General features: G+C 35.1%; 1 protein-coding gene, 1 non-coding gene and 1 pseudogene across 2 annotated transcripts; 1 reads left to right on the forward strand and 2 right to left on the reverse strand.

The window, feature by feature from the left end:
* Positions 1-783: 783 nt before the first annotated feature.
* Positions 784-857, reverse strand: Trnaa-cgc (transfer RNA alanine (anticodon CGC)). Its single transcript has one exon. It is a non-coding gene; the product is annotated as a tRNA-Ala (tRNA).
* Positions 858-3,444: 2,587 nt separating this feature from the next.
* Positions 3,445-24,871, reverse strand: Tmed5 (transmembrane p24 trafficking protein 5). The gene is made up of 4 exons (XM_046461969.2): positions 24,454-24,871; positions 14,324-14,421; positions 7,715-7,898; positions 3,445-6,556 (listed from the first exon to the last, which is right to left on the reverse strand). The coding sequence occupies exons 1-4, from the start codon at positions 24,640-24,642 to the stop codon at positions 6,338-6,340; spliced, it is 690 nt and encodes a 229-aa protein (XP_046317925.1). The 5' UTR covers positions 24,643-24,871; the 3' UTR covers positions 3,445-6,337.
* On the forward strand, positions 12,192-12,404 carry LOC124104862 (mitochondrial import receptor subunit TOM6 homolog; annotated as a pseudogene).
* Positions 24,872-24,989: the final 118 nt, after the last annotated feature.

Genomic DNA, 24,989 nt, shown 5'->3' on the forward strand with positions numbered 1-24,989 from the left:
TTTCAGAAAAAACTTTATAGATGAAGGAATCAATCATCCTATGTTCAAATTTTTCCTTTAGTGTGTATGCCACAATTGTCCCCCGAAAAGTCAATAACCACTTCTTTAGAGATTCACAAAATGATGACTATGACATTTGATAAACAGGTTTGGTCTTTCCATGGCAATGTTCTAATAACCACTTCTAATAATGACAGTCTTTTAGTAATCATATATTATGATACACTTCATCATAGTATAACTTCTGGGTAGTGTTTTAGAATATGGAATTGCTTCAAAAAGGAAAAGAGTTGGAACTTTATGTGAAAAATGATCAGGTTCAATTCTCCAAGTTCCCTGAAGAACTTAGTATTCACTTTTCTACTTACAGCAGTAACTAAAATCCAACTGATCTAGCACCTAAAATGACAGTTTTTCAATAGGTTCTTTTTGATTTCATTATAGTCTTTATTCATTCAGAAATATGTATATACCAATACTTTAATGCCTGTTTCAGTTATAAAATACTTCTGCCCCAACATATTTTCCACAATAATTATAGATTCATGGGAAGTTAATCAGTAAAAAAGAATGTACAGGGAGATTCTGTATTTTTCTTTATACAATTTGTTCTAATGCACTATTATGTAGTATATAGTTTTATGGAATTTTATCTCTTGTCTGTGTAACCAGTGTCAAGATATGGCATGTTCTACCACAAGCCCCCTTTTATACCATCTAAATAAGCTGACAGAAATCTTTAGGTGTCTCTTTCTGCATTCCGTTTTTTTTTTTTTCTTCTTTTTGTGGTGCTGGGCATTGAACCCAGGGCCTCCTGCATGCGAGGCAAGCACTCTACCAATTGAGCTACATCCCCAGCCCTCTCCATTCCATTTTATGTTTGGGCTTCTGAAAGTCTTGTCATAAACTGAAGCCATCCCTAATCTGTCTTCCATTCCTAGCACATAGCAACCACTAATCTATTTCACATCTCTAAATAGAAATAATATTGTAATTTTTTTCTTTCTTTTTTTTTTGATGGTGCTAGGGATTGAACCCAGGGCTTTGTGCATTTGAGGCAAGCACTCTACCAACTGAACTGTATCCCCAGCCCTGTAAACTTTTTGAGATAGGCTTTTTTTTTTTTTTTTACTGAGCATAATTCCTTTAAGGTCAATCTAAATTGTTGCATGTATTGAGTTTGTTCCCGGAACAATGACAGCTCAATGGTAGTGTACATGTATAAAGAACCTGTTTGACTCCCAGCAACACATGTGCATGCACACATATGCATACAGAATTTCTTTGAAATACTGCAGAGTATTACATAGTATAAACATACTAAAATTTAATCATTCACTTATTCAAGTACATATGGGTTGTTTTCAGGTTTTTGCTATTGAAGTCAGGTGGAAGAGATAAGGCTAGACAGATAGGGAAATGGGCCCCTGGTTGACTTCCTGAGCAGAAGAGCACAAACAACAACTGTAATTTTTTTGCTAAGAAACTTGTAAAAAGGTTGGACCATATAAAATTGGGATGAATGTGACTTGGAGTCACAGCCTCGTCAAAGAAATAAAAATGCCCCATCAATATTTTGATTGGACTAAAAGCTGTATGAGTGCCTTACCCAAGATTGGGCAGGGTGCTGACTTTCTTAAATCTATAGATCCATATAAACCCCTACACAATAGCCATCTGATTTGTTTTCACCTTCTGTTGTCCATGAATTTTATTCTTTAAATTTGTGAGACAAGCCAGCTGACAACACACTCTCTATTACACTATTACAAATAAAGCTGCTTTGTGTTCAGGATTTTATTTGAGCAAAATTGTCATTTCTTAGGGAAAATGTCCAGGAGTACAAAATGCTGGGTTGCATTTTAAGTGCATGTTAAATTTTATAAGAAACCACCAAGAATATTTTCGAGAGTGGCTCTACTATTTCATACCCAATGTGTGAGTGAGTACTTCAATATCTTGCATTCTAGCAAAGCAACCCTAAAATGTATCTTCTGAAGTTCTGGTCTCTAGTTTTCTCCTACAAATGCCAATACTATTAGAATTGAATTCAAGAGTAGAAAGGTTAGGTGTAGTCCAACCTCCCATTTGATACTGTATGTACAAATAATCACTTTTATAACATTTGATGATTATTACTATTAATCTTAAACTTACAGTATTGGGGGCTGAGGATATAGCTCAGTTGGTAGAGTACTTGCCTTGCATGCACAAGGCCCTGGGTTAGATCCCCAGCACAACAAAATATTTTCAGGATTGCGAAATATAACATTGAGTTTTTTTTTTTTTTTTTTTTATCAGTGTTGGATAATTCTCATTGTTCATTTTACTGCTTCCCCATTTTCTTAGCTTATATAGGAAGAAGACACTAATACACCTAAGACTATTTAAATGGAAAAACTCTAGTAAAAGCAGTGTTTTTGTTTTTTTAAGTTCACATTATTAAACTGTTGATTCAGTAAATAACCTACAGGGTTTTTTCCTGCCCTACATCTTCTCGTCTTTTTCTTTTAGATGTAGAGACTGTCTTAATATACTCTCTTGCACATAATATTATTCTAGGCCTGAATTCTTGAATCTGTGCCCTTCTCTGGACAAAAATTTTAATAAGTGTATATGGCTCTAGTTTATGATACAAGGCTTTCAGAAGTCCAGGCAAGGTCCAGGCTCATACATGTTATATTTTAACAAGTTTTAAGATAAATTTAAAATATTTCTACAAATGAAGAAATAGGCTAAAAGGAGCCTGATTTCCTAAGATCATCCAGTTAGCAAATGTTCACAGGTAACTTATAGAATTCCGTATTGTACTGAATAAAAAGTAAGATGTCTGAGCCATCTTCCAGACTTAATAAATTCCTGGGACAGAGGAGTGGAACAAATTCCCTGGTGGTACATGTCTGTAATCCCAGTGACTAAGGAGGCTGAGGTTGGAGTATCCCAAGTTCAATGTCAGTCTTAACAAGTCAGTGAGACCCTGTCTCAAAAAAAATAAAAAAGGACTGTGGATGTAGCTCAGTGGTAAAGCATTCCTGGGTTCAATCGTTAGCATGAACAAAAATCCCAAGAAAACTGATGATTTTTGCCTCTTTATATTTTGAGGCTCTTTTAGGTACAGTGCATGTCTAGGCAACAGATTAAAATGTACACACATAAATAGAACACAAACTAGTATAATATAAAGAGATGCAAGGAACTATGGGTATTTAAAATGGGACTGGAAACCCATTTAACTTAGATTGAGATCAAGGAAGGATTTAAGGAGTAGACAGCATTTATAATAATTAGTAGATAAGATTTTTCTTTGAAAATATTTTTATTCAGTTTAAATCCCCGGCAACTCCACCAAAAAAAAAAAAAAAGGGTAATTTTTATTATACTTGGTACTCGTAGTCCATTGCTCATTTAAGATGGCTGTTCACAAATATAAAGCAAAACTGTGCATTACACTTCAGATGAAAAAATCATTACATGCTGAATTTATTTCTTTAGAAACTTCAGATAAAGATTTTCATTTGAAAAGATATATGATCACATGTACTCAGTTTCAATTTTAAGATATGTTTAAGAAAAATAAATATACTTGACATGAAATTACATTTCAATTTGTAGTTTCTTTCAATGCTACTTTAAAACAGTTATTTACTTTCTGTATGTTGACATTCAAATGAAAAACAGTACTTTAATAATGATCTAAATGCAAATCAGAATGAACTTCAGGCCTTAAATATTGTAGTACTTTAAGTTTATATAATTAATAAGCAAAGACAAAATCAGCTCTTAAGTGATAAACATGTTAGCATAGTTTTAATTTAGAAAGTGACATTAGAAAATGACATGAAACAGATAAAATGCCTTCAAAATGATTTTTGTTCTTCATTTATAAATTTTAATTTTTTGAGCCAATATAGGTAACATGCTTGTTAAATATTTCACTCTTCATTTTGTTTTGTGTCTATAAAAATATAATTGTCCTTTAATAATCCTAAATTCTTTGTTTTCCAAATAAAGCCACTATTATATGGTGAGTAGTTACTGAATCATAGGTTTAAAATCAGTGGCAAAATCACCTATGTAGAAGGTGATGTAACAGCTTAGTTTAGGTAAGAAATTAAGTGTGGTATACAGTAATAGCCTTATATAAGAGGTAGAATTTTTTAATCACAGTTTTATAGAAAAGATGCAGTAGTTGTATCTGTACCCTGCTTTGTTATTTATGGTACTATAAGTATGCTTCTCATTATGAATTTGACAGAAAGGAGAAAAAGGAGGACTTTTTATTAAGAATGATCTTATTGGCCTTTGTTCTGCATGGGCTTCTCTTAAGAACCTGAAATATTTTCTTGGCCAAATAAGGTAATTAATTATATATGGCATTTACCTCATTTTTAAAGAGGGGATGTGGCTCAATGGTAGAGAGCTTGACTAACAGGCATGAGGTCCTAGGTTCAATCCCCAATACCAAAGGAAGAAAAAAAAAAAAAAGGTCTCTGAATAGTTTCTAGCCTTCTATTTTTCTAGGGCATAAAAAGTAGGAAAATGTATTTTTTTTTTTCATACCACTGAGTGTAAGTTGTAAATGGAATCACTAATTTTCCTGGGTACTGTTATTGCTTGTCAAGAATTCCTACAATATAAATATAAACTATATATTGATGGCTTCTATGCCCAAATTTATATGTGTAGTACTAGAGATTGAACCCAGGAGCAGTCTACTGCTGAGCAACATCCCTAGCCCTTTTTATTTTGTTCTTCATTTTGAAACAGGGTCTCACTAAGTTGTTGAGACTGGCCTCAAATTTGTCAGCCTCCTAGCTCAGCCTCCTGAGTAGCTGGAGGTGTGCACTACCACATCCAGCTATGCCCAAATTTTTCAGTTGTTTCTAACTCATATTTACTATAATACTATCAATGGGTATAACTTAAAATTTGTTTGTTTTATGATGAAGTTAAATTACTATTACTTGAGTAAGATTATATAGACTGTGATAAAATAGGAGATTTTTTTTTATGTATGTATGGCTTATTTAAATATGAGGTGTTTATAACTTGGGACTGTGTTTCTAATCCTTACTTCAACATAAATGAAGTGACTAGAAATGTATAATAAAAATTATAATAAATGTCTACACTTAGTACTAAATTTTATGGTAGAGTAAGTTTCATAAATTGTACCTGAATACAAATAAAAGACAATTCAAAACTGAAAAATTATAGAAAATAAAACCCACAAATAGTTTCCTCAGTTAACTGGAACTTAACCTCTAATGATTTATTTTAGGATTGGCATATCATGATCATCAGATTCCAGATATTTATTTATTTGCAGTTCCATTTAAGTGAACATTATTTTGGATCAGATATTCTTAAATTGTTTCTGATAACATCCAGAACTCAGAAAAGGAGAAATTTATTTACATTAGGACCATATCCTTTTAAGCAATATTTCCTTCACAATTGTTGGTAATAATGTATTACTGAAGTCAATAATCATGTTAGAACTAACATAACACTGTTGATAGATAATATAAAAATAAATTTATTTTATCTTATTTACTGTTAAAATTCTATACCTTAATTAAGGTCTAGACAGAATGCATCCTTTTGGATGCTGACCAACCTTTATCTATGTATCTTCACTTTAGAACACTTTTAATTCTATATCTTCATTTCAAAGAGAAAACTTGTCCTAATTTTAATGAGAAAGTATGCTTTTGCACTTTCAAGAATTAACAAAATGTCAACTTTTGGGAATGTAGGCTAAGTATATAAAACTAATACATTTTGTTAATATTTTACATTGAAATATACTTGGTTTTAAAAATTCTAAAAATGTTTGTTTCAGAGCTGTTTCTATTTATCTTTTAGGAGAGATGCATATGTAAAGAGGAAACTTAATATATTCAATTCATAATTATATAATTTTCACATGATTTATATAACTTACTATATTCAAAACTTTTACAATTGATTTGTAACTGCCACATTTACAAAGAAGTTGTGGGCAAAAGCAGATTTTTGGTGTTGCATTTAGACCCAATATTCATTTCTTTAATTCACTGTGACATACGAAAAATTTTTTCAAAATTAGGAAAATACAATTATTAATATGGCTTCATTCAATTAAACTTATCTTTTATAAAATATTCCTGGTATACACTTAAAAACAACTGAATTGATAAGATTATTTGCACAGAAAGTGAAAACTTTCCTTTCACATTAAAATGATACTTGTTTTACACTTAATGATAAAACATCTTGGAAAAGACTACTAATGGTACCAGTTTATTGCATTTTTATGCCTCTTTTTCTCAATGTTAAGTAATCCAATGGAGTTTTAAGTTCTATTTTTCCTCTTATCTTCAAACAGACTCTTCAGCATATAAACCTGAATGGCTGACACCACTACCATGACCACTAAATTAACCATAGACCAGAAATTGACTCTATCAAAATTGCTTTCTTGTATGTTTCGATCACGAGCTTCAAATGCTCTAAGCAGAGTTTGTATATGACCACTTTTGCTTAGTCTGGACTTGATGCTGTTGATGGATTCCTGAAGATAAAGAAAATTATTTTACTATTAAAGAATATTTCAGATATTTTCAGTTAATGATATGCTTTATGCTAAGTTTTTCAATCTAAATACAATTTCAAGATAGACAGGTACATGATTTAATTAAGGGATAGCTATTTTATTACATAAAGAAACTGTAAGGTTATATAATAATTCTTCTGATGTATTTAAATTATTGTGTTTATAGCTACTTTTAAAAGGAACAAAGATACTATTAATTGATAATAGATAATACGAAATAGATAATATGAGTGGCATTTTGAATAAATTATCTTTTTATCCTTTACAACCTTTTTTTTGGTACGAAGAGGGATGGGGTACTAGGTATTAAACTCAGGGGCACTCTACCACTGAGCCACATCCCCAGCCCTATTTTGTATTTTATTTAGAGATGGGGTCTCACTGAGTTGCTTAGCACCTCGCTGTTACTGAGGCTGGCTTTGAACTCGAGATCCTCCTGCCTCAGGCTCCTGAGCTGCTGGGATTATAGATGTGCACCACCTTGCCCAGCTCCATGTTTTTATCTCACAAAGGAATAGTGAAATTAGAAAATATTCCATTTTTAGATGTGCATACTATACAATCAAAATCATAATCAATATTCCAATATCATATTCATAAAACAAGTCTAACAAAGATGTCCTCTAAATTGTACATTTTCTGAATAAAATATTTTTATAATAGAGTCCTGTTGAAACAAGTTATTAAAAATGATACAGCTGGGCACGGTGATACAAGCCTATAATTCCAGTTGCTTGGAAGGCCGAGGCAGGAGGATTGCGAGTTCAAAGCCAGCCTCAATAGCACCAAGGTGCTAAGCAACTCAGTGAAACCCTGTCTCTAAATAAAATACAAAATAGGGCTGAGGATGTGGCTCAGTGGTCAAGTGCCCCTGAATTCAATCCCTGGTACCAGAAAAAATAAATAAATTAAAAAAATAAAAACGATATAAAGGCCATATGAACAGAAAGTAAGATTGAGATTTAAAATGTCAAACTGTTTATGGCAAAGGTAAGAAAATACTAGAAACATATTTTCTTGAATAATAAATACAAAATGCTTAGTTATCAATTTCCGTCACACAGTAAGGCCTCTGAAATTAATAATTTTTATTATTTTATTAAAAATCATACTAACCAGAATGTCTTCTAGTTTCATCTCCAACATATCTGTACCAGTAATATATTTCTTCCAGTCTTCTTGTTCTTGTGCCTGTTCTCCCATATTATCCAGGATTAATTCAAAGAAAATTACTTTCTCAGAAATAGTGCTGAATGTATTGTCAAAGCAGAACATGTAGTCACCAACTTCAGTCTCAACCCTGTATTAAAAAAAAGTGCATATTTTCAGTTATCTATATTTCTACTTGGGATCAAAGGAAAAACAACTAAAGGTAAAAGAAAAGAAACAACATGGTTTATAAAAATTGAACAGCTTCCTAATAGATTTCCTTAGTATTAACAATAATTTTTAGTTTCTTGGGAAAAACCAGCCTGGACATATATACATTCAAGTAACTGCATCTGTTTTTGGAACAGAAAAATATTAAAAACCTGAGTATAAGATAATTCAAATAAACTTAATTCTTTATAAATGTTAAAAGCTAATTTTATCATGAGTTTGTGTATAAACATGTCTTCCAACCTATCTTTCAAGTGAAATTAATCTGTAAACTGAGTTTTGTTTTCAAAAGTAGCAATGAACTCTCTATACTAAGTGCTTTCTTCCAGTATTCCTAACTAAATACATTTTTATAATACAGTTTTCAATGGTTAGAGATGAGGCCTACAGTCAATAATCAGAATTTTATTCCTAGTGGCATTACCTTTACCGAATAAATGCCATTCACATTATTACTTCACATTCAAAAGAACTGGTAGTTTTTTCCATGGTTCATTCATTCGTTCATTCGTTTGTGAGTTTCCTTCCTTCCTCCCCTACTGTGGACCCCAAACAACAAGAAAACAAACAAGAAACAAACACCACTTCTTTGAAAGACCAGCAAAATTAGTTTACATTCTTATATCATTGAAACACCAGTTATTCAGTTAATTATTTCAAAAGAGACTGTTGATAACACTTTAAGAAACTGGCCAAAAACCAACTCAAATACTCTGGTAGGGCAACTGAGTTTATAAAACCTACCCTACGACAACTACTGACTCAGATGCTATATGATCTAAAATTCAGTCAGAGTAACTGTAAATAACAAAGAATCTTTAACAAAATTCAGTGTACTTAATGTGTCCATTAATCTTTTCCCACATGAAAGTTTTCTTTATTCTAATGAGATTTTTAAAAAATATTTTTAAGTTATAAATGGGTCTTTTATTTTATTTATTTTTTTATATGTAGTTCTGAGGATTGAACCCAGGGCCTCACACATGCCAGGCAAGTGCTCTATCACTGAGCCACAACTCCAGCCCCGATTCTAATGATATTTCTAATAAAGGTTTTGATATATCTAGCAAGTTTCCTGTTTCCTTAGATGAACTTCTAAACCTTCTCAGTTACATTTTATTTTAATTTCATTTATTTATTTATGGTACTGGGGATTGAACTTAGGGTCACGCAAACACTGAGCCACATCCCCAGTGCTGTTTTGTATTTTTTATTTAGAGATGGGGCGATGGGGCCTCACTGAGTTCCTTAGCGCCTCGCCATTGCTGAGGCTGGCTTTGAACTCCCAATCCTCCTGTCTCAGCCTTCCGAGCTGCTAGGATTAAGAGGCGTACACCACTTGGCCTGGCTTTGCATCTGATTTTATATTAAGTCATTTAATTTTCTTTTGCAGTACTGGGGACTGAATTCAGGCTCTCACATGTTAGCTACCACTAAGCTCTATCCCTAGTATCCTAGCTGCATTTTAAACTGTTTATCATCTGATTCTATTTACTTTCTCAAGAAAGGCTTCAACTGGAATTGGGGGACTTAAGGAGTTGGGGTGTGAGGTCAGAACTGCTATGGATTAATATTTCTAATCTTTTTGTGGTCCAGTGTTACATTTGTAGCCTTCAAATATCCTTTATTTCATCATTTTTATTACACTGGACATTACCTTTTGTCTTAGAATATCTTTTCTATACAACACTATAAAAATCATGTTTGAGAAAGGGAGGATCCAAACTATACTTTTCAGTTAAGATCTTCAGTGAAATTCAGATTAATTTGGGGGCAAGTGTCATATATCAAAGGATGCTGAGTGCTTACTGCAACTTGAAAAGGCATTTCCTGAGGAAAACATTCTCTCACAGAAGTCACCATGCTTAAGTTCTGCTGTCAACTTATTGATTTTTATTTAAGCATAACAGATAGCAATGTAAACAGATGTTAACATATGTACTATAAATAGTAATAGCCAATACTTGTATATATACCCCTTCATAATTCACACACTACTTTTACATATTTTATCTCTTTTTAAATACTTTTATTTATTTACTTTTATGTGGTACTGAGTGCTGACCCCAGGGCCTTACATGTGCTATGCAAGTACTCTATCACTGAGCTCTAGCTCCACATATTTTATCTCTTAATCCTTATCAATATTTGGAATTAGGCATAATTGGCCTTTTTCAGGTAAGTAAAATAAGTTTTAAACAAGTTAAGGTACTTGCCTATGATCACACAGATGAAGTTTGTTTTCTGATTTTGAAGTTAATTCATCTTTCTATAATACAACTCAGAGATTGCGTGCATTCTTTGCAATTGCCTCAACTGTGGCAAACTTTTCTTTTGAGCACTTATTTTACCTTTGGAAGGAGCTGAGCAAAGACTGGTGAATACAATGGAGAACAATTTTAAAAGGAAAAAAACATATAAACAAACTATAAAGACATGAATCATGAATATTAAGTTACCCACATGTGGGACATTTCCCAGAGGTACACTTTCTATTATTCTCTAATTTATTCACACCAACAATATAACCAATTAACAAAAAATTTCTGACAGCATTTATTCAGACCATGTATCCTCAATGGGTGTGATATTGCTCAGAAGAGAGCAAAATTTCTTAGCTAATGGCTAATTATAATGGTTTATGACCCTTCAACGTTCAATCCTATCTGAATTTTATTCTTTAAAAATTCAATTTCTCTCATTGGGTTTTTCTAGTATCTTACAAGCAGCATGAAATCATAGAAAATACACAAAATGTATGCAATAACAGTACTATAGAGCAATGAAAAATAGCAGTTTTTTGGAGGACTTTCAATTGATTGACTGCTTGTTCCTGAAATCATACTGCAGAGGTGGTTTACAATATAATATGCCTTTTGAGAGCCACTGGCTCCCATGTGAATATTTATGTTGAATCCTCAATGCTTCTCTGGGGAATTAACAAAAATGAGTATATTTTGTTATTTAATTCTATAGAGGTTATTTAACCCATCATCAGTCATGCCAAATCCTGAAAAAACTATCAATAATATCTGAACAAATAGTAGCTAGTTAAAATTCACTGCCCTTATTAAGCAAAAATTAATTTCTGGGGCTGGGGATGTAGCTCAGTGGTAAAGTGCTTGCCTAGCATGCACAAGGCCTTAGGTTCAATCCTCAACACCATACACATGCACACACACACAAATAATTTTACTAAAAATCATTTTTAAAAAATTAATGTAATTTTCTAATAATTTTACTTTTGATGAAAAAATGTTTTGAATGCTTTAAAAAATTTTTAATTACATTGATATTCTTACACATTTATATAAACTGCTTTGCATTGTATAGTTGATATATTACTATATATTAGCAAATAAATTGCATGAAAAATTACTCATAAAGTTAATTTAGCCAAGTGTTGTGGCACGTGCTTTAATTCCAGCAATTCCTGAGGCTGAGGCAGAAGGATTACAAGTTTGAGGACTGTCTCGGCACCTTAGCAAAACCCTGTCTCAAAAACAAAACAAAAAAAGCCAGTGTGATGGCACATGCTTTTAATCTCAGTGACTAAGCAGGCGGAGGCAGGAGGATTGCAAATTCAAGGCCTGCCTTCAGCAACTTTGCAAGGTCCTAAGCAACTTATGCTAAGTGAAGTTAGCCAATCCCCCCCCCCCCCCAAAATGCCATATGTCTTCTCTGATATAAGAGGGGTGACTCAAAATGGGGTAGGGAGGGAGAGCATGGGAGGAAGATTACCTCCAGATAGGGAATAGGGGTGGGAGGGAAAGGGAGGAAGAAGTGGAATAGCATGGATGGTGGAAGGAGACGCTCATTATTATACAAAATACATGTATGAAGATGTGAATTTGGTGTCAACATACCTTATATACAGAGATATGATAAATTGAGGTATAAAGGTGTATTAAGAATTGTAATAAAAAATAAGAGAGCTCATGTATAATGGCATAATTTGGTGTGAACATACTTTATATACAGTTATAAAATATTGTGCTATTCACCTTCAGAACTTCTTCTATGCCTCATTTACTCATTAGTAAAATGGTATTATTATTATGTACTTTTTAGAATTGTGATGAATAAAAAAAAAGCTAATACATGAAAAGTACTTAGACTACTGCACTGGCATATTAAAAGAATTCAACAAATATGAACTATTTTAAATGAAAGTCTTGATCTTGCAAGTGTTGTGCAGAGATCCAAAGTATCAATGGCTTCCAGCAGGGTTAAGGTGAGCACTGCCGGCTCTTCAAATGAAGGCCTCGAAATTCTGGACTGGCTCTGAGGAGTCTATTGCTTTGTCATGGATAGGAATGATTTCTAGAGGAACTTGATCCTGAGCTTGGGACTCTTGGCTTCAGGAGTTTGGCTGGCCAGGAACTTGAGTGACATTGACCTAATGGCACCTCAGTCAATGGTTTAACCAGTAGACAAATGGAATTCCTGTGTTGCACCTAAACCTTCCAAAAACAGCCTACAATTTGTGACTGGCACAAGGTATGCCCTGATGGCAGCTGAAGTTGGATTCACAGGGCACCTTCATCTTCCCCTTACCTGGCTGAATTCCACTCTCTGGTCAACATTCAGCCTCTGCCAAAGTGTTGCCTCTGTTCTGTAAAATTCTGTACATAGTTCCTAAGTTTCTGCAGGGGGTGATTTTGCTCTTGTTCCAAGGAATAATGATGGTGTTATAACAAATATTTGAAATAAAAATCACACAAAGATAAAAAAAGAAAAAATAAAGTCTTATCTCCCAATGGCTTAATTAGAAGTAATTCTATGGAATAAAGCAATATAATAATTTTCCCCCTAAGAGTTAATTATGATTTATCACTGAAGGAGACCAGTTAATTGGGAAGAAATAAAAAAAAAATGACAGAAATTTTTTATATTCTGAAACTTAGAAGATGAACCACTACTATTCATCTACTAATGTTTTATACAAATGTTTCCCCATGTTCTACATAGGTAAAATATCATTAAAAAGCATTTTAAATTAGTATCCTAAAAAATTACAGTTGAGACTTGTTTTTCTTTCATTTATTTAGTGTTTATTGAGTATCAATTACATGCCAGGCATGTTGGTTAATAAAGACCAATAATTATAATAATAGCTAGTCCTTAAAATAGTGCTATGTGCCAGGGATGTTCTAAGCATCAAATGGTAGAAAGCAAGAGTTTGGGTTCATCCTGTCTCCGCCCTGAACATGCATCCCTGCAGACTTATTTAACTTAATCAGAATTGGGAATCAATCTATTTTGTAGTAGGTTGGAAAAATTAATTTAGAAGCTTATAACATGCCAATCTTAATTTATGGAAAGATATTCCATATTTGTTCTTCCTCTTTCTGTAAACTCAGAGTTTAGTTTTAACACAGTAATGATACTGACTAAAGAAAGTGCTATAGTAAAATAATAAAATAGAAAAGGGAAATATATCAGTGAGATATGAAAAGAGAAGTGAAATGTAAGAAGAGAATATGTCAAACTCTGAACTTAAACAAGCAATTTCTGGTGTGAATCAGGGTAGCACTAACTCAGTTGTACGATTTCTTATTGGTCAGATTTTGCTTTTAAACCTTCTAATTATAAAAAAAAAGTGAGTTCTGAGTAAAACAATCAATTTATACACACACACACACACACACACACACACACACTCAGATCATTGCTTTAAGAAAGAAAACTATGGACATACATGATATAGCTTAGCAGTTCAAGAAATCTGAAGACACAAAACCTGGAACAATACCTTTTCAATTAAAATGAAAAGCCTGTGCTAGCCAGAAAAAAATGCCACAGTATGTTGAAGGTAATACCCAGGAATACTAATCTAGTTAAATACAAAGCAAAGAAAAAATTTAGGATCAAAACAAAATGCCTCGGGGTGGGGGTGTGCTGGGGTTGTGGCTCAGTGGTAGAGTGCTCGCCTAGCAAGTGTGAGGCCCTGGGTTCGATCCTAAGCACCACATAAAAATAAATAAATAAAATTAAAGATATTGTGTTCAACAATTAAAAATATTTAAAAAATGCCTCAACAAAAAGAAAAACGCTAGTTGCAGCTACTGGGGCAGTTGAGGAAAGATCTTATGAGCACAGGGATCAGGGTCATCCTGGACAACATAGCGAGACCCCGTCTCAAAGGGAATCTGGGGGAAGCAAATGAAAGAAAGGGTAATGGAAGACTTTTTAAGTTTAGAAGATGGTCCACCATCAAGGACTGTTTAAAATCACGTGAAGTTATCTAATATTGATATTTAGTACTGAAAATACTAAATTTCTCAGTCTTCAAGATAGCTCACTGGTATTATTCAGCCAAAAGAACTCAAAGAGATTACTTACGTGTGAACTCCATCTGATTTTCTTTGTTCAAAAACTAAGGTTTTGCCTTCTGGAGAGGCAAGGTAGAAATCAATATCTAATCCAGCTCCATCTAAAACCTACAGATGAGCACACAAGAGAAAAATATATATTATAAATTCTGAAAATAAAATATAAAGTAGATCATATGATGTAATGAGAAGGGAGCTGAAAGTTCACCTAGTTCAATTCCATTCATTTTCAGAACTTGTGCTTTCCCTATCCATTCCTATTGCCATAACCTGAATTTAGGCCTTATGGAAGTAACTAAAATAAATATTTCTACAACAGTGGCTTTATTGAGAAGACTCATACAGGGGCCAGAAATAGAAGGCAGTTCACACTTGATTTTAGCTAAAAGGCCAAGAAGCAATTAGAGGGCAGTTCAAATGCTGGGCCTTTTACTTAAAATTTAGGCAATTTAAGCCAGGTGTGATGGCGCACGCATGTAATCCCAACAGCTCAGGAGGCTGAGACAGAAGGATTTCGAGGTCAAAGCCAGCCTCAGCAAAAGTGAGGTGTTAAGCAACTCAATGAGACCCTGTCTCTAAATAAAATACAGAATAAGGCTGGGGATGTGGCTTAGTAGTTGAATGCCCCCTCAGTCAATTCCTGGTACTCCACCCCCGCCACACACACAAAAACCAACAACAACAACAAAAAACCTTAGGCAATTTAAGACAAGCCTCCAGGCAGCTGGGGAGGCTGAAGTGAGAGGATCACAAGTTCAAAGGCAGCCTTGAAATTTAACTGAAAGAGCTGGAGATGTAGCTCAGTGGTAAAGCATCTCAATAACACGAAGAAGGGGGAAGGGAAGGTGGAGAGGGAGAAGATTCTAAATAACTTCTTGAGTTTGTTTCCTCTTCAATTAAAAAAAAAAAAAATTAGCTACTTAATTCAAGATTCCCATGATCTGACCCCAGTTGACTTCTTTATTCTTTTTTAAAATTTTTTTTTTAAAAGAGAGAGAGAGAGAATTTTTTTAATATTTATTTTTTTTTAGTGTTCGGCGGACATAACATCTTTATTTGTATGTGGTGCTGAGGATCGAACCCGGGCCACACGCATGCCAGGCGAGCGCGCTACCGCTTGAGCCACATCCCCAGCCCAGACTTCTTTATTCTTTAACATATTTTTCTACTACAACACAAATTGAATATTCCAACTATTGGCCAATGAACATGATTTGTTCCTTTATAACCCTCAAAGGTCCTTATGAGGGTGATGATAGTGATAACAGCAGATAACAATTATAGTTTCTGCCACACCTTGTTATAAGTGATTTATGTGGATTAATTTATTCCTTATAAAATTCTGAAAGGTAAGTCCTATTATTCTTTTTTCCATAGGTTTTTTTAAAAAATATTTATTTTTAAGTTTTAGGCGGACACAATATCTTTATTTTACATTTATGTGGTACTGAGGACCGAACCCAGTGCCTTATGCATGCTAGGCAAGCACTCTACCACTGAGCCACAACCCCAGCCCCTTTTCCATAGTTTTTTATTGGTACATCATAATTGTGCATAGTAGTGGGACTTGTTGTACATATTTATATTACTCTTATCATGAAAAAAAAAAAAAACACCAAACCTCAAACTGAGGCATAAGAAGTAATTTTTCCAAGGTGATAAAACAAACAAGTGGCACAGTCAAAATGTGAATTTGGTAATCTGTCTCCAGATTAATTTTTTGGATTTGAATTGGGGATTGAACCCAGGGCTGCCTCCATGCTAAGTAAGTAACTGTTCTACTACAGAGCTATATCCCAGCACCCCTGCCCACCTCCTAATACCTTTTAATTTTAATTTGAGAGAGGGTCTTAAACTAAGTTGCCCAGGCTGGCCTCAAATTTGCAATCCTCCTGCTGCAGGCTCCCAAGTAGCTGGGATTACTGGCATGTGCTACTTCGCCTGGCTTCAGAATAATTTTTATTTTTTGATACTAAAGATTAAACCCAGAGGTACGTTACCACTGAGTTATATCCCCAGTCCTTTCTATTTTAAGGCAGGGTCTCACTAAATTACCTAGGGCCATGCTAAATTGCTAAAGCTGACTTTGAACTTGTACTTCTCCTGCCTCAGCCTCCCAAACTGCTGGGATTACAGGTGTGCACCAGTTTGTCCAGACCCAGAGTAATTATTATTAGTTTTTAAATATTTATTTTTCAGTTGTAGTTGGCCACAATAACTTTCTTTCTCTCTCTCTCACTCTCTTCCTTCCTTTCTTTCTTTCTTTCTTTCTGGTGCTGAGGATTGAACCCAGGGCTTTTCACATGCTAGGTGAGCCCTCTACTAGTGAGTCACAACCCCAGTCCCCAGAGTAATTATTAATGAGTATATTGTGTTGTCTCTAGTATTCTTATGGACTCCTGAATGGTTCCTCATCCAACTGTACCCATTTTCTTCAAGAGCTACCAGCTTAAGTTCTCTGAAAATGGTCTCTGCCTCCCCCTAACCCTATCCCCCACCCAGTTCTTGTATATTCTTTCCTGTGTTCCTACAGAAGCCATGCCTGTCCTCTTTGACACTTAATCATATATTATCTGGGATCAAAGCATCTTTGTGATGGGTGAAAATTTTTTTACATTGCTCACTATTTTTATATTTATAACTCTAAGGTCATTTACAATATTACCAATGTTTTGATTTGTCACTGATGCAGATATTTAATAAATCCATCTTTTTCCCATCTTATACAAATTAAAGTGTCTTAATGTTTCCCTGTAGAATCTTTCTCTTGTCTTCCTCTCTTTCATTTCTCTCCCTGCCTTTTCTCTTTTGTATTTATAGCACTTGTTAAAAATGAAAAAAAAAAAATCTATTTGGAACATAACAGCCTCTTAAAAAATAACCAACACTCAATGGCTATTCTTTTTCATAAATAATACTATTTTATTTTTCTTGTTGGTTTTAATGTAATCTTATAAAAGATCATTCTCAGTAAAAACTATTTCTGCACTCTTAATGGTAACAAAACTGGTTTTAAATGGCTGGTGAAATATACATAATTCTTTTTTTAATTTAAATCCTAATGAAATATAAAATATACATAACAAAAATAATCCATAAGACTGGAGGAGCTGGGGACGTAGCTTAGTTATAGCACTTGCCTAGCATTGGTAAAGTCCTAGATTTAATCCCCAGTACTGCAACAAACAAGCCAAAACAAACAGCCTCAAAACACCATTTTCAGATTGAAGAGTAATTTCTGGAAGATATTCACTGAACAAAGTGTATATGTAGCCACCAATATTAATCAATTTCAAAATTCTTAAAACAGATTAGAGAAACATCAAATATTTGTTGAAATTGAGATGTTCTCATTTTCACTCACCACTGGTTTTCTTGGGAATCAAGTTCTCTAAAAATAGTTAACAGACTTAAAAACATGTGTCCTCAGATAAATATACTATGTATCCTCAGAAAAATTCAAGAAGATACTATCCATGGGCTGGAGTTGTGGCTCAATGGTAGAGCACTTGCCTGGCATATGTGAGGCCCTGGGTTAGATCCTCAGCACTGCATATAGATAGAGTAAATAAATATCCATCAACAACTAATAAATATTTTTTAAAAAAGTAAAAACAAAAGAATATACCATTCATAAAAAATGAAGATGTTGCTGGGCACAGTGATGTATTCCATAATCCAAGCTACTCAGGAGGCTAAGGCTGAAGGATCACAAGTTTAAGGCCAGCCTTGGCAACGTAGCAAAACCCTGTCTCAAAATAAAGGGGGGTGCAGCACAGTGGGGATGTGGTTCACTGGTAGTTTAATCCCCAGCATCAAATAAAAATATTTTTTTTCTTACAATTTAAAACTCTGTAAGGATTATAATGATCATGATGACAATTATTTTAATTAAAATGAATGAATTAATGAAGAATAATTAAAACTCTCAACCAAGCCCCATGTGTTTGTATAAGTATGGGAAAAGATGTGGAAGAATTCATATTTAGGAGAATGACAAGTATCCATAAGATCATATGTAATCCCCCCTTTCTCCATGAGAGTGACAGATTGTTTTTTCTTTCATTTTTATACCTTTGACTTATTCTAACAGTAATGTATATTACTTTTTTGTGGGGGGTGGTACAGGGGATTGAACTCAGAGGCACTTAACTACTAAGCCACATTCCCAGCCCTTTTTTGTAGTTTATTTAGAGACAGGGTCTTGCTGAATTACTTAGCACCTTGCTAAATTGCTGAGGCTGGCTTTGAATTCGCTATCCTCCTGCCTCAGCCTCTGGAGCTGCTGGGATTATTACAGGCATGCACCACCATGCTGGGCTATGTTTTAATATGTATTTTTTTTAGTTGTAGTTGGACACAATACATCTATCTAATCTATCTATCTATCTATCTATCTATCGTGGTGCTAAGGATCCTACCCAGGGCTTTGCACGTGCTAGGTGAATGCTCTACTGCTGAACTACAATACCAGACCATGGATGTATATTATTTTTATAACAGGAAGTAAAAAAGTTCAAAAAATATCAGTTAATGAACCAGGAAATAAAATATTCAAAAGCCATTTTTTTGTCAAAGCTCATTAAAACTTTATCTAGTTTATACATACACATATAACATTAGGTGAGTATACCTGCAGATAAAATGGAGATAGGATATTCCAAATGGTATTAGGTATAATATTATACTAGTAATTTTTAAAAAATTAGATGAAATAGACAATTTGAAGGAAAAATACTGAAATCTGACACAAGATACAAAAAATTTAAAAGTCTAATAAAAATAAAACAAATCTGACATAGCTCTTTTCTCCCAAAGACTTACCCAATTATATAAGTTCAGTGAAAATTTGGTTCACCATTGTTAATATTTTTTTAATTAATTAATTAATTTTTTATATGACAGAGGAATGAATTACAATTCTTAACCATTATTAATATTTTTAAGTACCTATTATATACTATGTATTGTTCTAAGCTGAGGGTATATTTTCTTTTAATATTTATTTTTTCAGTTATAGTTGGACACAATGCCTTTATTTTATTTATTTATTTTTATGTGGTGCTGAGGATCGAACCCAGGGCCTCGCACTGCTAGATGAGTGCTCTGCCACTGAGCCACAACCCTAGGCCCAAGCTGAGGGTATATTTTCTATAATATTTCTGGAGTGCTTATTAGGTGTCAGACACCATGCCTTTTACATGTATTAATATATTTATTTGTCATAAGAACCATAGGAAGCAAGTGATTATTGTGGTTATGTGTATAGGGAAACTGGCACAGAGAATTCAATACTTTGTGGCCAAAATGATCTTTTTCAAAACACAAATCTAATCAGGTTAACCTGTTTAAAATTCTTCAATTGCTCCCTAATACTCTGTAAAAGATCCATATCTAACAAGGGTATCCTTAATCCATATCCTTAAAAGGCCTTACATGGTCTGGTCACTACTGACTTCTCAAGAATAGTCTTGTACCACTTTTTCCTCATTGTACTGCCCTCATTTCTTCCAAGAGAGACTGTCTTCTTCTGAAGCTCCTAGGCACAAACTATTCTTCTCACTCATTGTCTTGTTCCACTCACCTGCTTATGCCTAGAAAACTGCTTATTCCACAGTTCTCAACTCCACTTCTGGGATGTCTTCCCTCAATTTCCAGATGAAATTAAAAAAAAAAAAAAATTCTCCTATAAGCACACTCAAGACTCACGTGCTTGCCTTCATAGCACTTATTAGAGTTACACTTTCAAATTTATTTGAGTAATGTCTATCCCCATACTTGACTGAAGAACTACAATCCTAGCCCCATGGATTATATTTTTACTAAGTTGTATACCTAGCACATAGGATAGTGTTGACACACATTAAGCACTTAACAATGATATAATTTTTAAATGAGTGATCCATTTTATTAATAAGATATAGGTATTGGAATTAAAAGATTTCAAGAATTTATAGTAATATAAAGTGGGCTGGTCAATTACCCAGAAATGAATCTCCTAAAACCTAAAAGTACAAAATGATTAAAAATTTTCAATAAATGCTGGGCGCAGTGGTGCTTGTCTGTAATCCCAGCAACTCCAGAGACTGAGGCGGAGGACTGCCTTGAGTCCAGCCTCAGCAACTGAGCAAGACTCTCAGCAATTTAAAGAGACCCTGTCTCAAAATTTAAAAAAATAATAAAATTAAGGGTTGGGGATGTAGTTCAGTAGTATAAAGCCTGGGGTTCAATCTCCAACACCAAAAAAACACACAAAAACATACCAATATGTAACCAGTAGTATCAAGCACAACAATGGAATATCTATTTAATATTAATAAACACTAATTTAAGGTTCAGAAAATGATACCCCAAAGTAAGTAAAGACCTGAGAAGCAAAGTTTGTCTCTAACCTTCTTTTGTCCTCCTGTTTTTTACCCATTTTTCCCTGAAGTAAGCCATACAAACTAGAATTCTTTCTACCTAAGGTGGGGCATGAAAACTAGAACCCCTTTATCCCATAATTAGCCGTAAGACCTAAAATATTTTTCTAATTTCCTCTTATGTTTCTGTGTAAGAGTTGAACATAAAGAAATTCACTTACCATTTTACTTGACTGTAAACTCCCATTCTAGAAAGAATTGTACCCCATAACCAGAAGGAAGAAATGTTGCATAAAATCCAGGAAGAATCAGACAGGCCTTACTGGTCCCACTACCTACCCCCCCAATCTATTATTATTAGATCATACCTATATGTCCAGTCATATTTCTATATGGCTTTATCAAACCTAAGCATAAATGTGAATAATACTCTCTGGATTTTTGGTTTTCAATTTGAAGGCTCCTGTGTTATGTTAAACTATGATCAAATGCCTATTTCTCCTATTGATCTACCTATGATCTACCTACTGTCAGTTGACTTCAGGGAACCTTTAGGGGGAGAGAGGAAATCTCCCAACTGTAAGATAAAAATCAGTACCTTGTAGCTATTGAGAAATTAATTGTGGAGTTGGAAAATGTAAACAAAGAGTAAAGATAATCCTCACCCTACAAATCCCTTTAACATTAAGATTATAGATACTGGGGCCGAGGTTGTGGGTCAGTGGTAGAGTGCTTGCCTAGCATGCGTGAGGCACTGGGTTCCATCCCTGGCACCACATACAAATAAAATAAAGGTATTGTGTTTACAACTAAAAACATATTAAAGAAAATATTACAGATACTAAATGACATAAACAAATTATTTAGAGCTAGGCACAGTGACTCACACCTGTAATCCCCGCAGCTCGGGAGGCTGAGAGAGAAGGATTAAAAGTTTGAGGCCAGCCAGCCTCAGCAATTTAGCAAAGCCCTATGCAACATAGTGAGACCTAGTCTCAAAATTAAAAGTAGGAGGAGGATGTGGCTCAGTGGTTAAGCAACCTTGGGTTTAATTCGTGGTACATACCACCCCGCCAAAAAAAATTTTTGGAAGAATGCTTTGGAGGAATAAACAAGTCACTTTAAGAGTGACTAAAGATGTCAAGTATAAAGCTCAAGCAAGCTATGTAACTCCAGAGGTATAAATGTAAAACTAACATTCACTGAACATTTACCATGTGTCAGGGATGTCTCTGAGCATTTATTAACTCTTCTACTCCCCCAAAACAGACTCCATGAGGTAGTAAATATTATCTCCATTTTGCAAGTCAGAAGTAACTTGTTTAAGACCTCACAAGTTGCAATTAAGAGTCAGGATCCTGAATCCAAGCTCTGAACCCAAGAAGTTAGTAGTTAAAATAGAATTCTTCCCTAATATGTGGATAAATACTGAGGTATTTTTTAAAAACATATTTTTAGATGTTGATGGACCTTTACTTTATTCATTTATTTATATGCAGTGCTGAAGATCAAACCCAGGGCCTCACACATGCTAGGCAAGTGGTCTTCCACTTCCATTGGGCTACAACCCCAGCCTAATACTGAGGAATTTTTGATCAATACAAATTGTTTTCTTTATAGACTCTTTCACTAATCTCCAAGTTGGTTTCCTTTCCTCTAATTTTGCTTCCCTTAAACCCATCTTTCACAATGCATCTAGCAATCTGCTTCAATCTTCTTTAAAAATGTTTTTGTAGTTATATGAATAGAAAGCCTTTATTTTATTATTTTTTAAATGCAGTGTTAAGGCGAATCCAGTGCCTCACACATGCTAGGCAAGCATTCTGCCACTGAATTACAGCTCCAGCCTTTCAATCTTAAATGGCATACAAAACATGGGAACTGTTGGCACGCAAGGCTATGGTTCATGACCCATGATCCAGCCTCTTGGCCCCTCCAATTTTCTTTTCTGCTTTTCCTACCCTAAACTTTTAGTCTTAAAATCTAATAAATTTTAAAACTTAAACTTGTTTTAAGTTTTAAAACTTGTTTTAAGTTTTAAAACTTAAAACTTGTAATGTAATACAAGCTCTACCTGATATAAGCCTACCTCTAAATTCTTCTACTATGCATTTTCAGGACTATGTGTCTATTAATTTTGTTCACTTTATGGAAATACCCTCATTTCTTGCATTCATGTCTTATTTAAGCAAGTTTCCAGATTTTGATTTCTTTTCTCCAGGAATCCTTTTTTGAAACCCAAAGAAGTGGCCCTCTGCTAATAGCACTTGACAATATTCTATTGAACTTATCTATTTATAAACCAGTAACCTTTAATTAAGCTCCTTGAGAATAAGGACTCTTTTTTACTTTTACTACCCCCCCCCCAACACCCTACAGAATTCTTGGCATATATTAACTGTTCAGCAAACATTCAATTTGTTTTTTCTCCAGGTGCTGGGAATTAAACACAGACCCTTGCCCAGGGCATACAAGCAATTCACCACTGAACGACACTCCCACTCCCTTATGGTTTAACTTCTGAACATTACTGGAAATCAAGAAATGTTAAGTTCTAGTCTTACTTTGATAGCTAAACTATATGACTTTAGATACTTCACTCTCTATGCTTATCTTAGACACTGATAATCTAATCCTAAAGTTCCTTCAAATAAAAATTCTATATCACTTTTTATTTTTCTCTATGTGTAAGAGTATGCAGTATTTAAAAAGAAATACTCTATATCAACTTAAAAATTAAATTTGATTATGTTATCTGTTAAAGATGAAACAGTGCTACCAGTAAACATCAAAATTAGCTCGTGGGGCCAGGCATGGTGGCTGAAACCTGTAATCTCTGCGATTTAGGAGGCTGAGGCAAGAGAGAAGCCCAAATTCCAGGCTAGCCTCAGCAATTTAGCTAGGTCCTTAGTAACTTAGTCACCTTAGTAACAGGACCCTATCTCAAAATAAAAAATAAAAAGGGCTGGGGATGTAGCTCAGTGGTAAAGCCCCTGGGTTCAATCCCCAGTAGCCCCATCCCCCAAAAAACAATAAATAGAAATTTACCCTTTACTAGAGTTACACGTAAATTAAGGAAATTCCTTGCAATGGAGTATTAAGCAGGTACTCAAAAGAAAACAGACATGCGGAAAATGCTGACAATGTTCAATGAAAGGTTATAAAGTTTTAATAAACGATTTGATCTTATTTTATTTGAAAATAATGAATATATAACTGGGATGGAAATCCACCACTAAATAAGGCAATAAATAGCTCCTTTCAAGATATCTCAAAATCGCACTTAGTGATAATCACATATTCATAATTCCAAAATCCTTAAATGCAACAAGACGAGGGAACATTAATAATTTCCGAATTGGGTGACAGTGGTGGGGGTGACTCAAACAAGTGTCATCATTCTGTCCAATGATAAAGAAGAACGTGTATCTGTCCTGTACTGTGTGAAATTCTTAGTACTGGAGCGTACACTAGCTAGAAAAACGACTGGAGAGTTAAGAAACAAAAAGTAAAGCCACCAACATCATCACTTCTGGCCTCTTTCCGACCAGAGGAAAGGGAAGGGGGCGGGTAGTCGTCAATTCTAGGAAGGACCAAACTTCTGGGTCCCCGACACTGGCGGAAGCTTCGTCTCGTGCGCCTGCGCGGCGCGGGCGGGCTTCCCCGGTGGACCTCGCCCCCTCACCTCCCTGGCGGTCTGCAAGTTCCTAAGGGGGTGAGGCGACAACGCAGTACAGCAGGGCTAAGGGAAGGAGGCTGGCTCACTCGCTGCACTTACTTGATACTCGATCTCCAGCGAGGCCTTCAGGGGCATGGGCTGGTAGAAACACTCTTTCTGCCCGGCCGGAAGGGTGAAGGTGAAGTCGCTGTCCAAAGAGGGAGTGAAGCCGGCTGCCCCCGGCAGCAGCTCTGGGGTCAGAGTGGCCAGGAGGAGCACGGGGAAGGGCAGCCAGATCTTGTCTCCCATCCCTGCTGGGGCGAGCTTGGGCTGAAAGTGGCGTGGGAGGTGTAGATACTGGCGCCTCGGCTCCGCTTTTCTTCCCTGGACTCCTCGTGGCAGGGAGACTCAGAATATGAAGAAAGTTAAGGTGGCGGCCGCGGCGGCGGCAAACGCGCTGTGTAAAAAGTGCTGTCCTCCAAAGGGTAGGGACTGAGGGCGGGGCTAGCACTCCCTTTCCTCACCCCCCCCCAGTCTCGGCCTCCTCACGCCCAGCGTCAGGGCCGTCAGCCTCATACTCAAACCGCCGCAGGTTCTCCTGGCTTCCCCACACCAATGGGCGTCTTGGCTATAATTGTGGGAAATGTAGTCCCGGG

This window comes from Marmota monax, unplaced genomic scaffold, assembly GCF_021218885.2.
Source record: "Marmota monax isolate L192 unplaced genomic scaffold, Marmota_monax_Labrador192_F-V1.1 WCK01_AAM20220418_F8-fsc00070, whole genome shotgun sequence".
NCBI lineage: Eukaryota > Metazoa > Chordata > Mammalia > Rodentia > Sciuridae > Marmota > Marmota monax.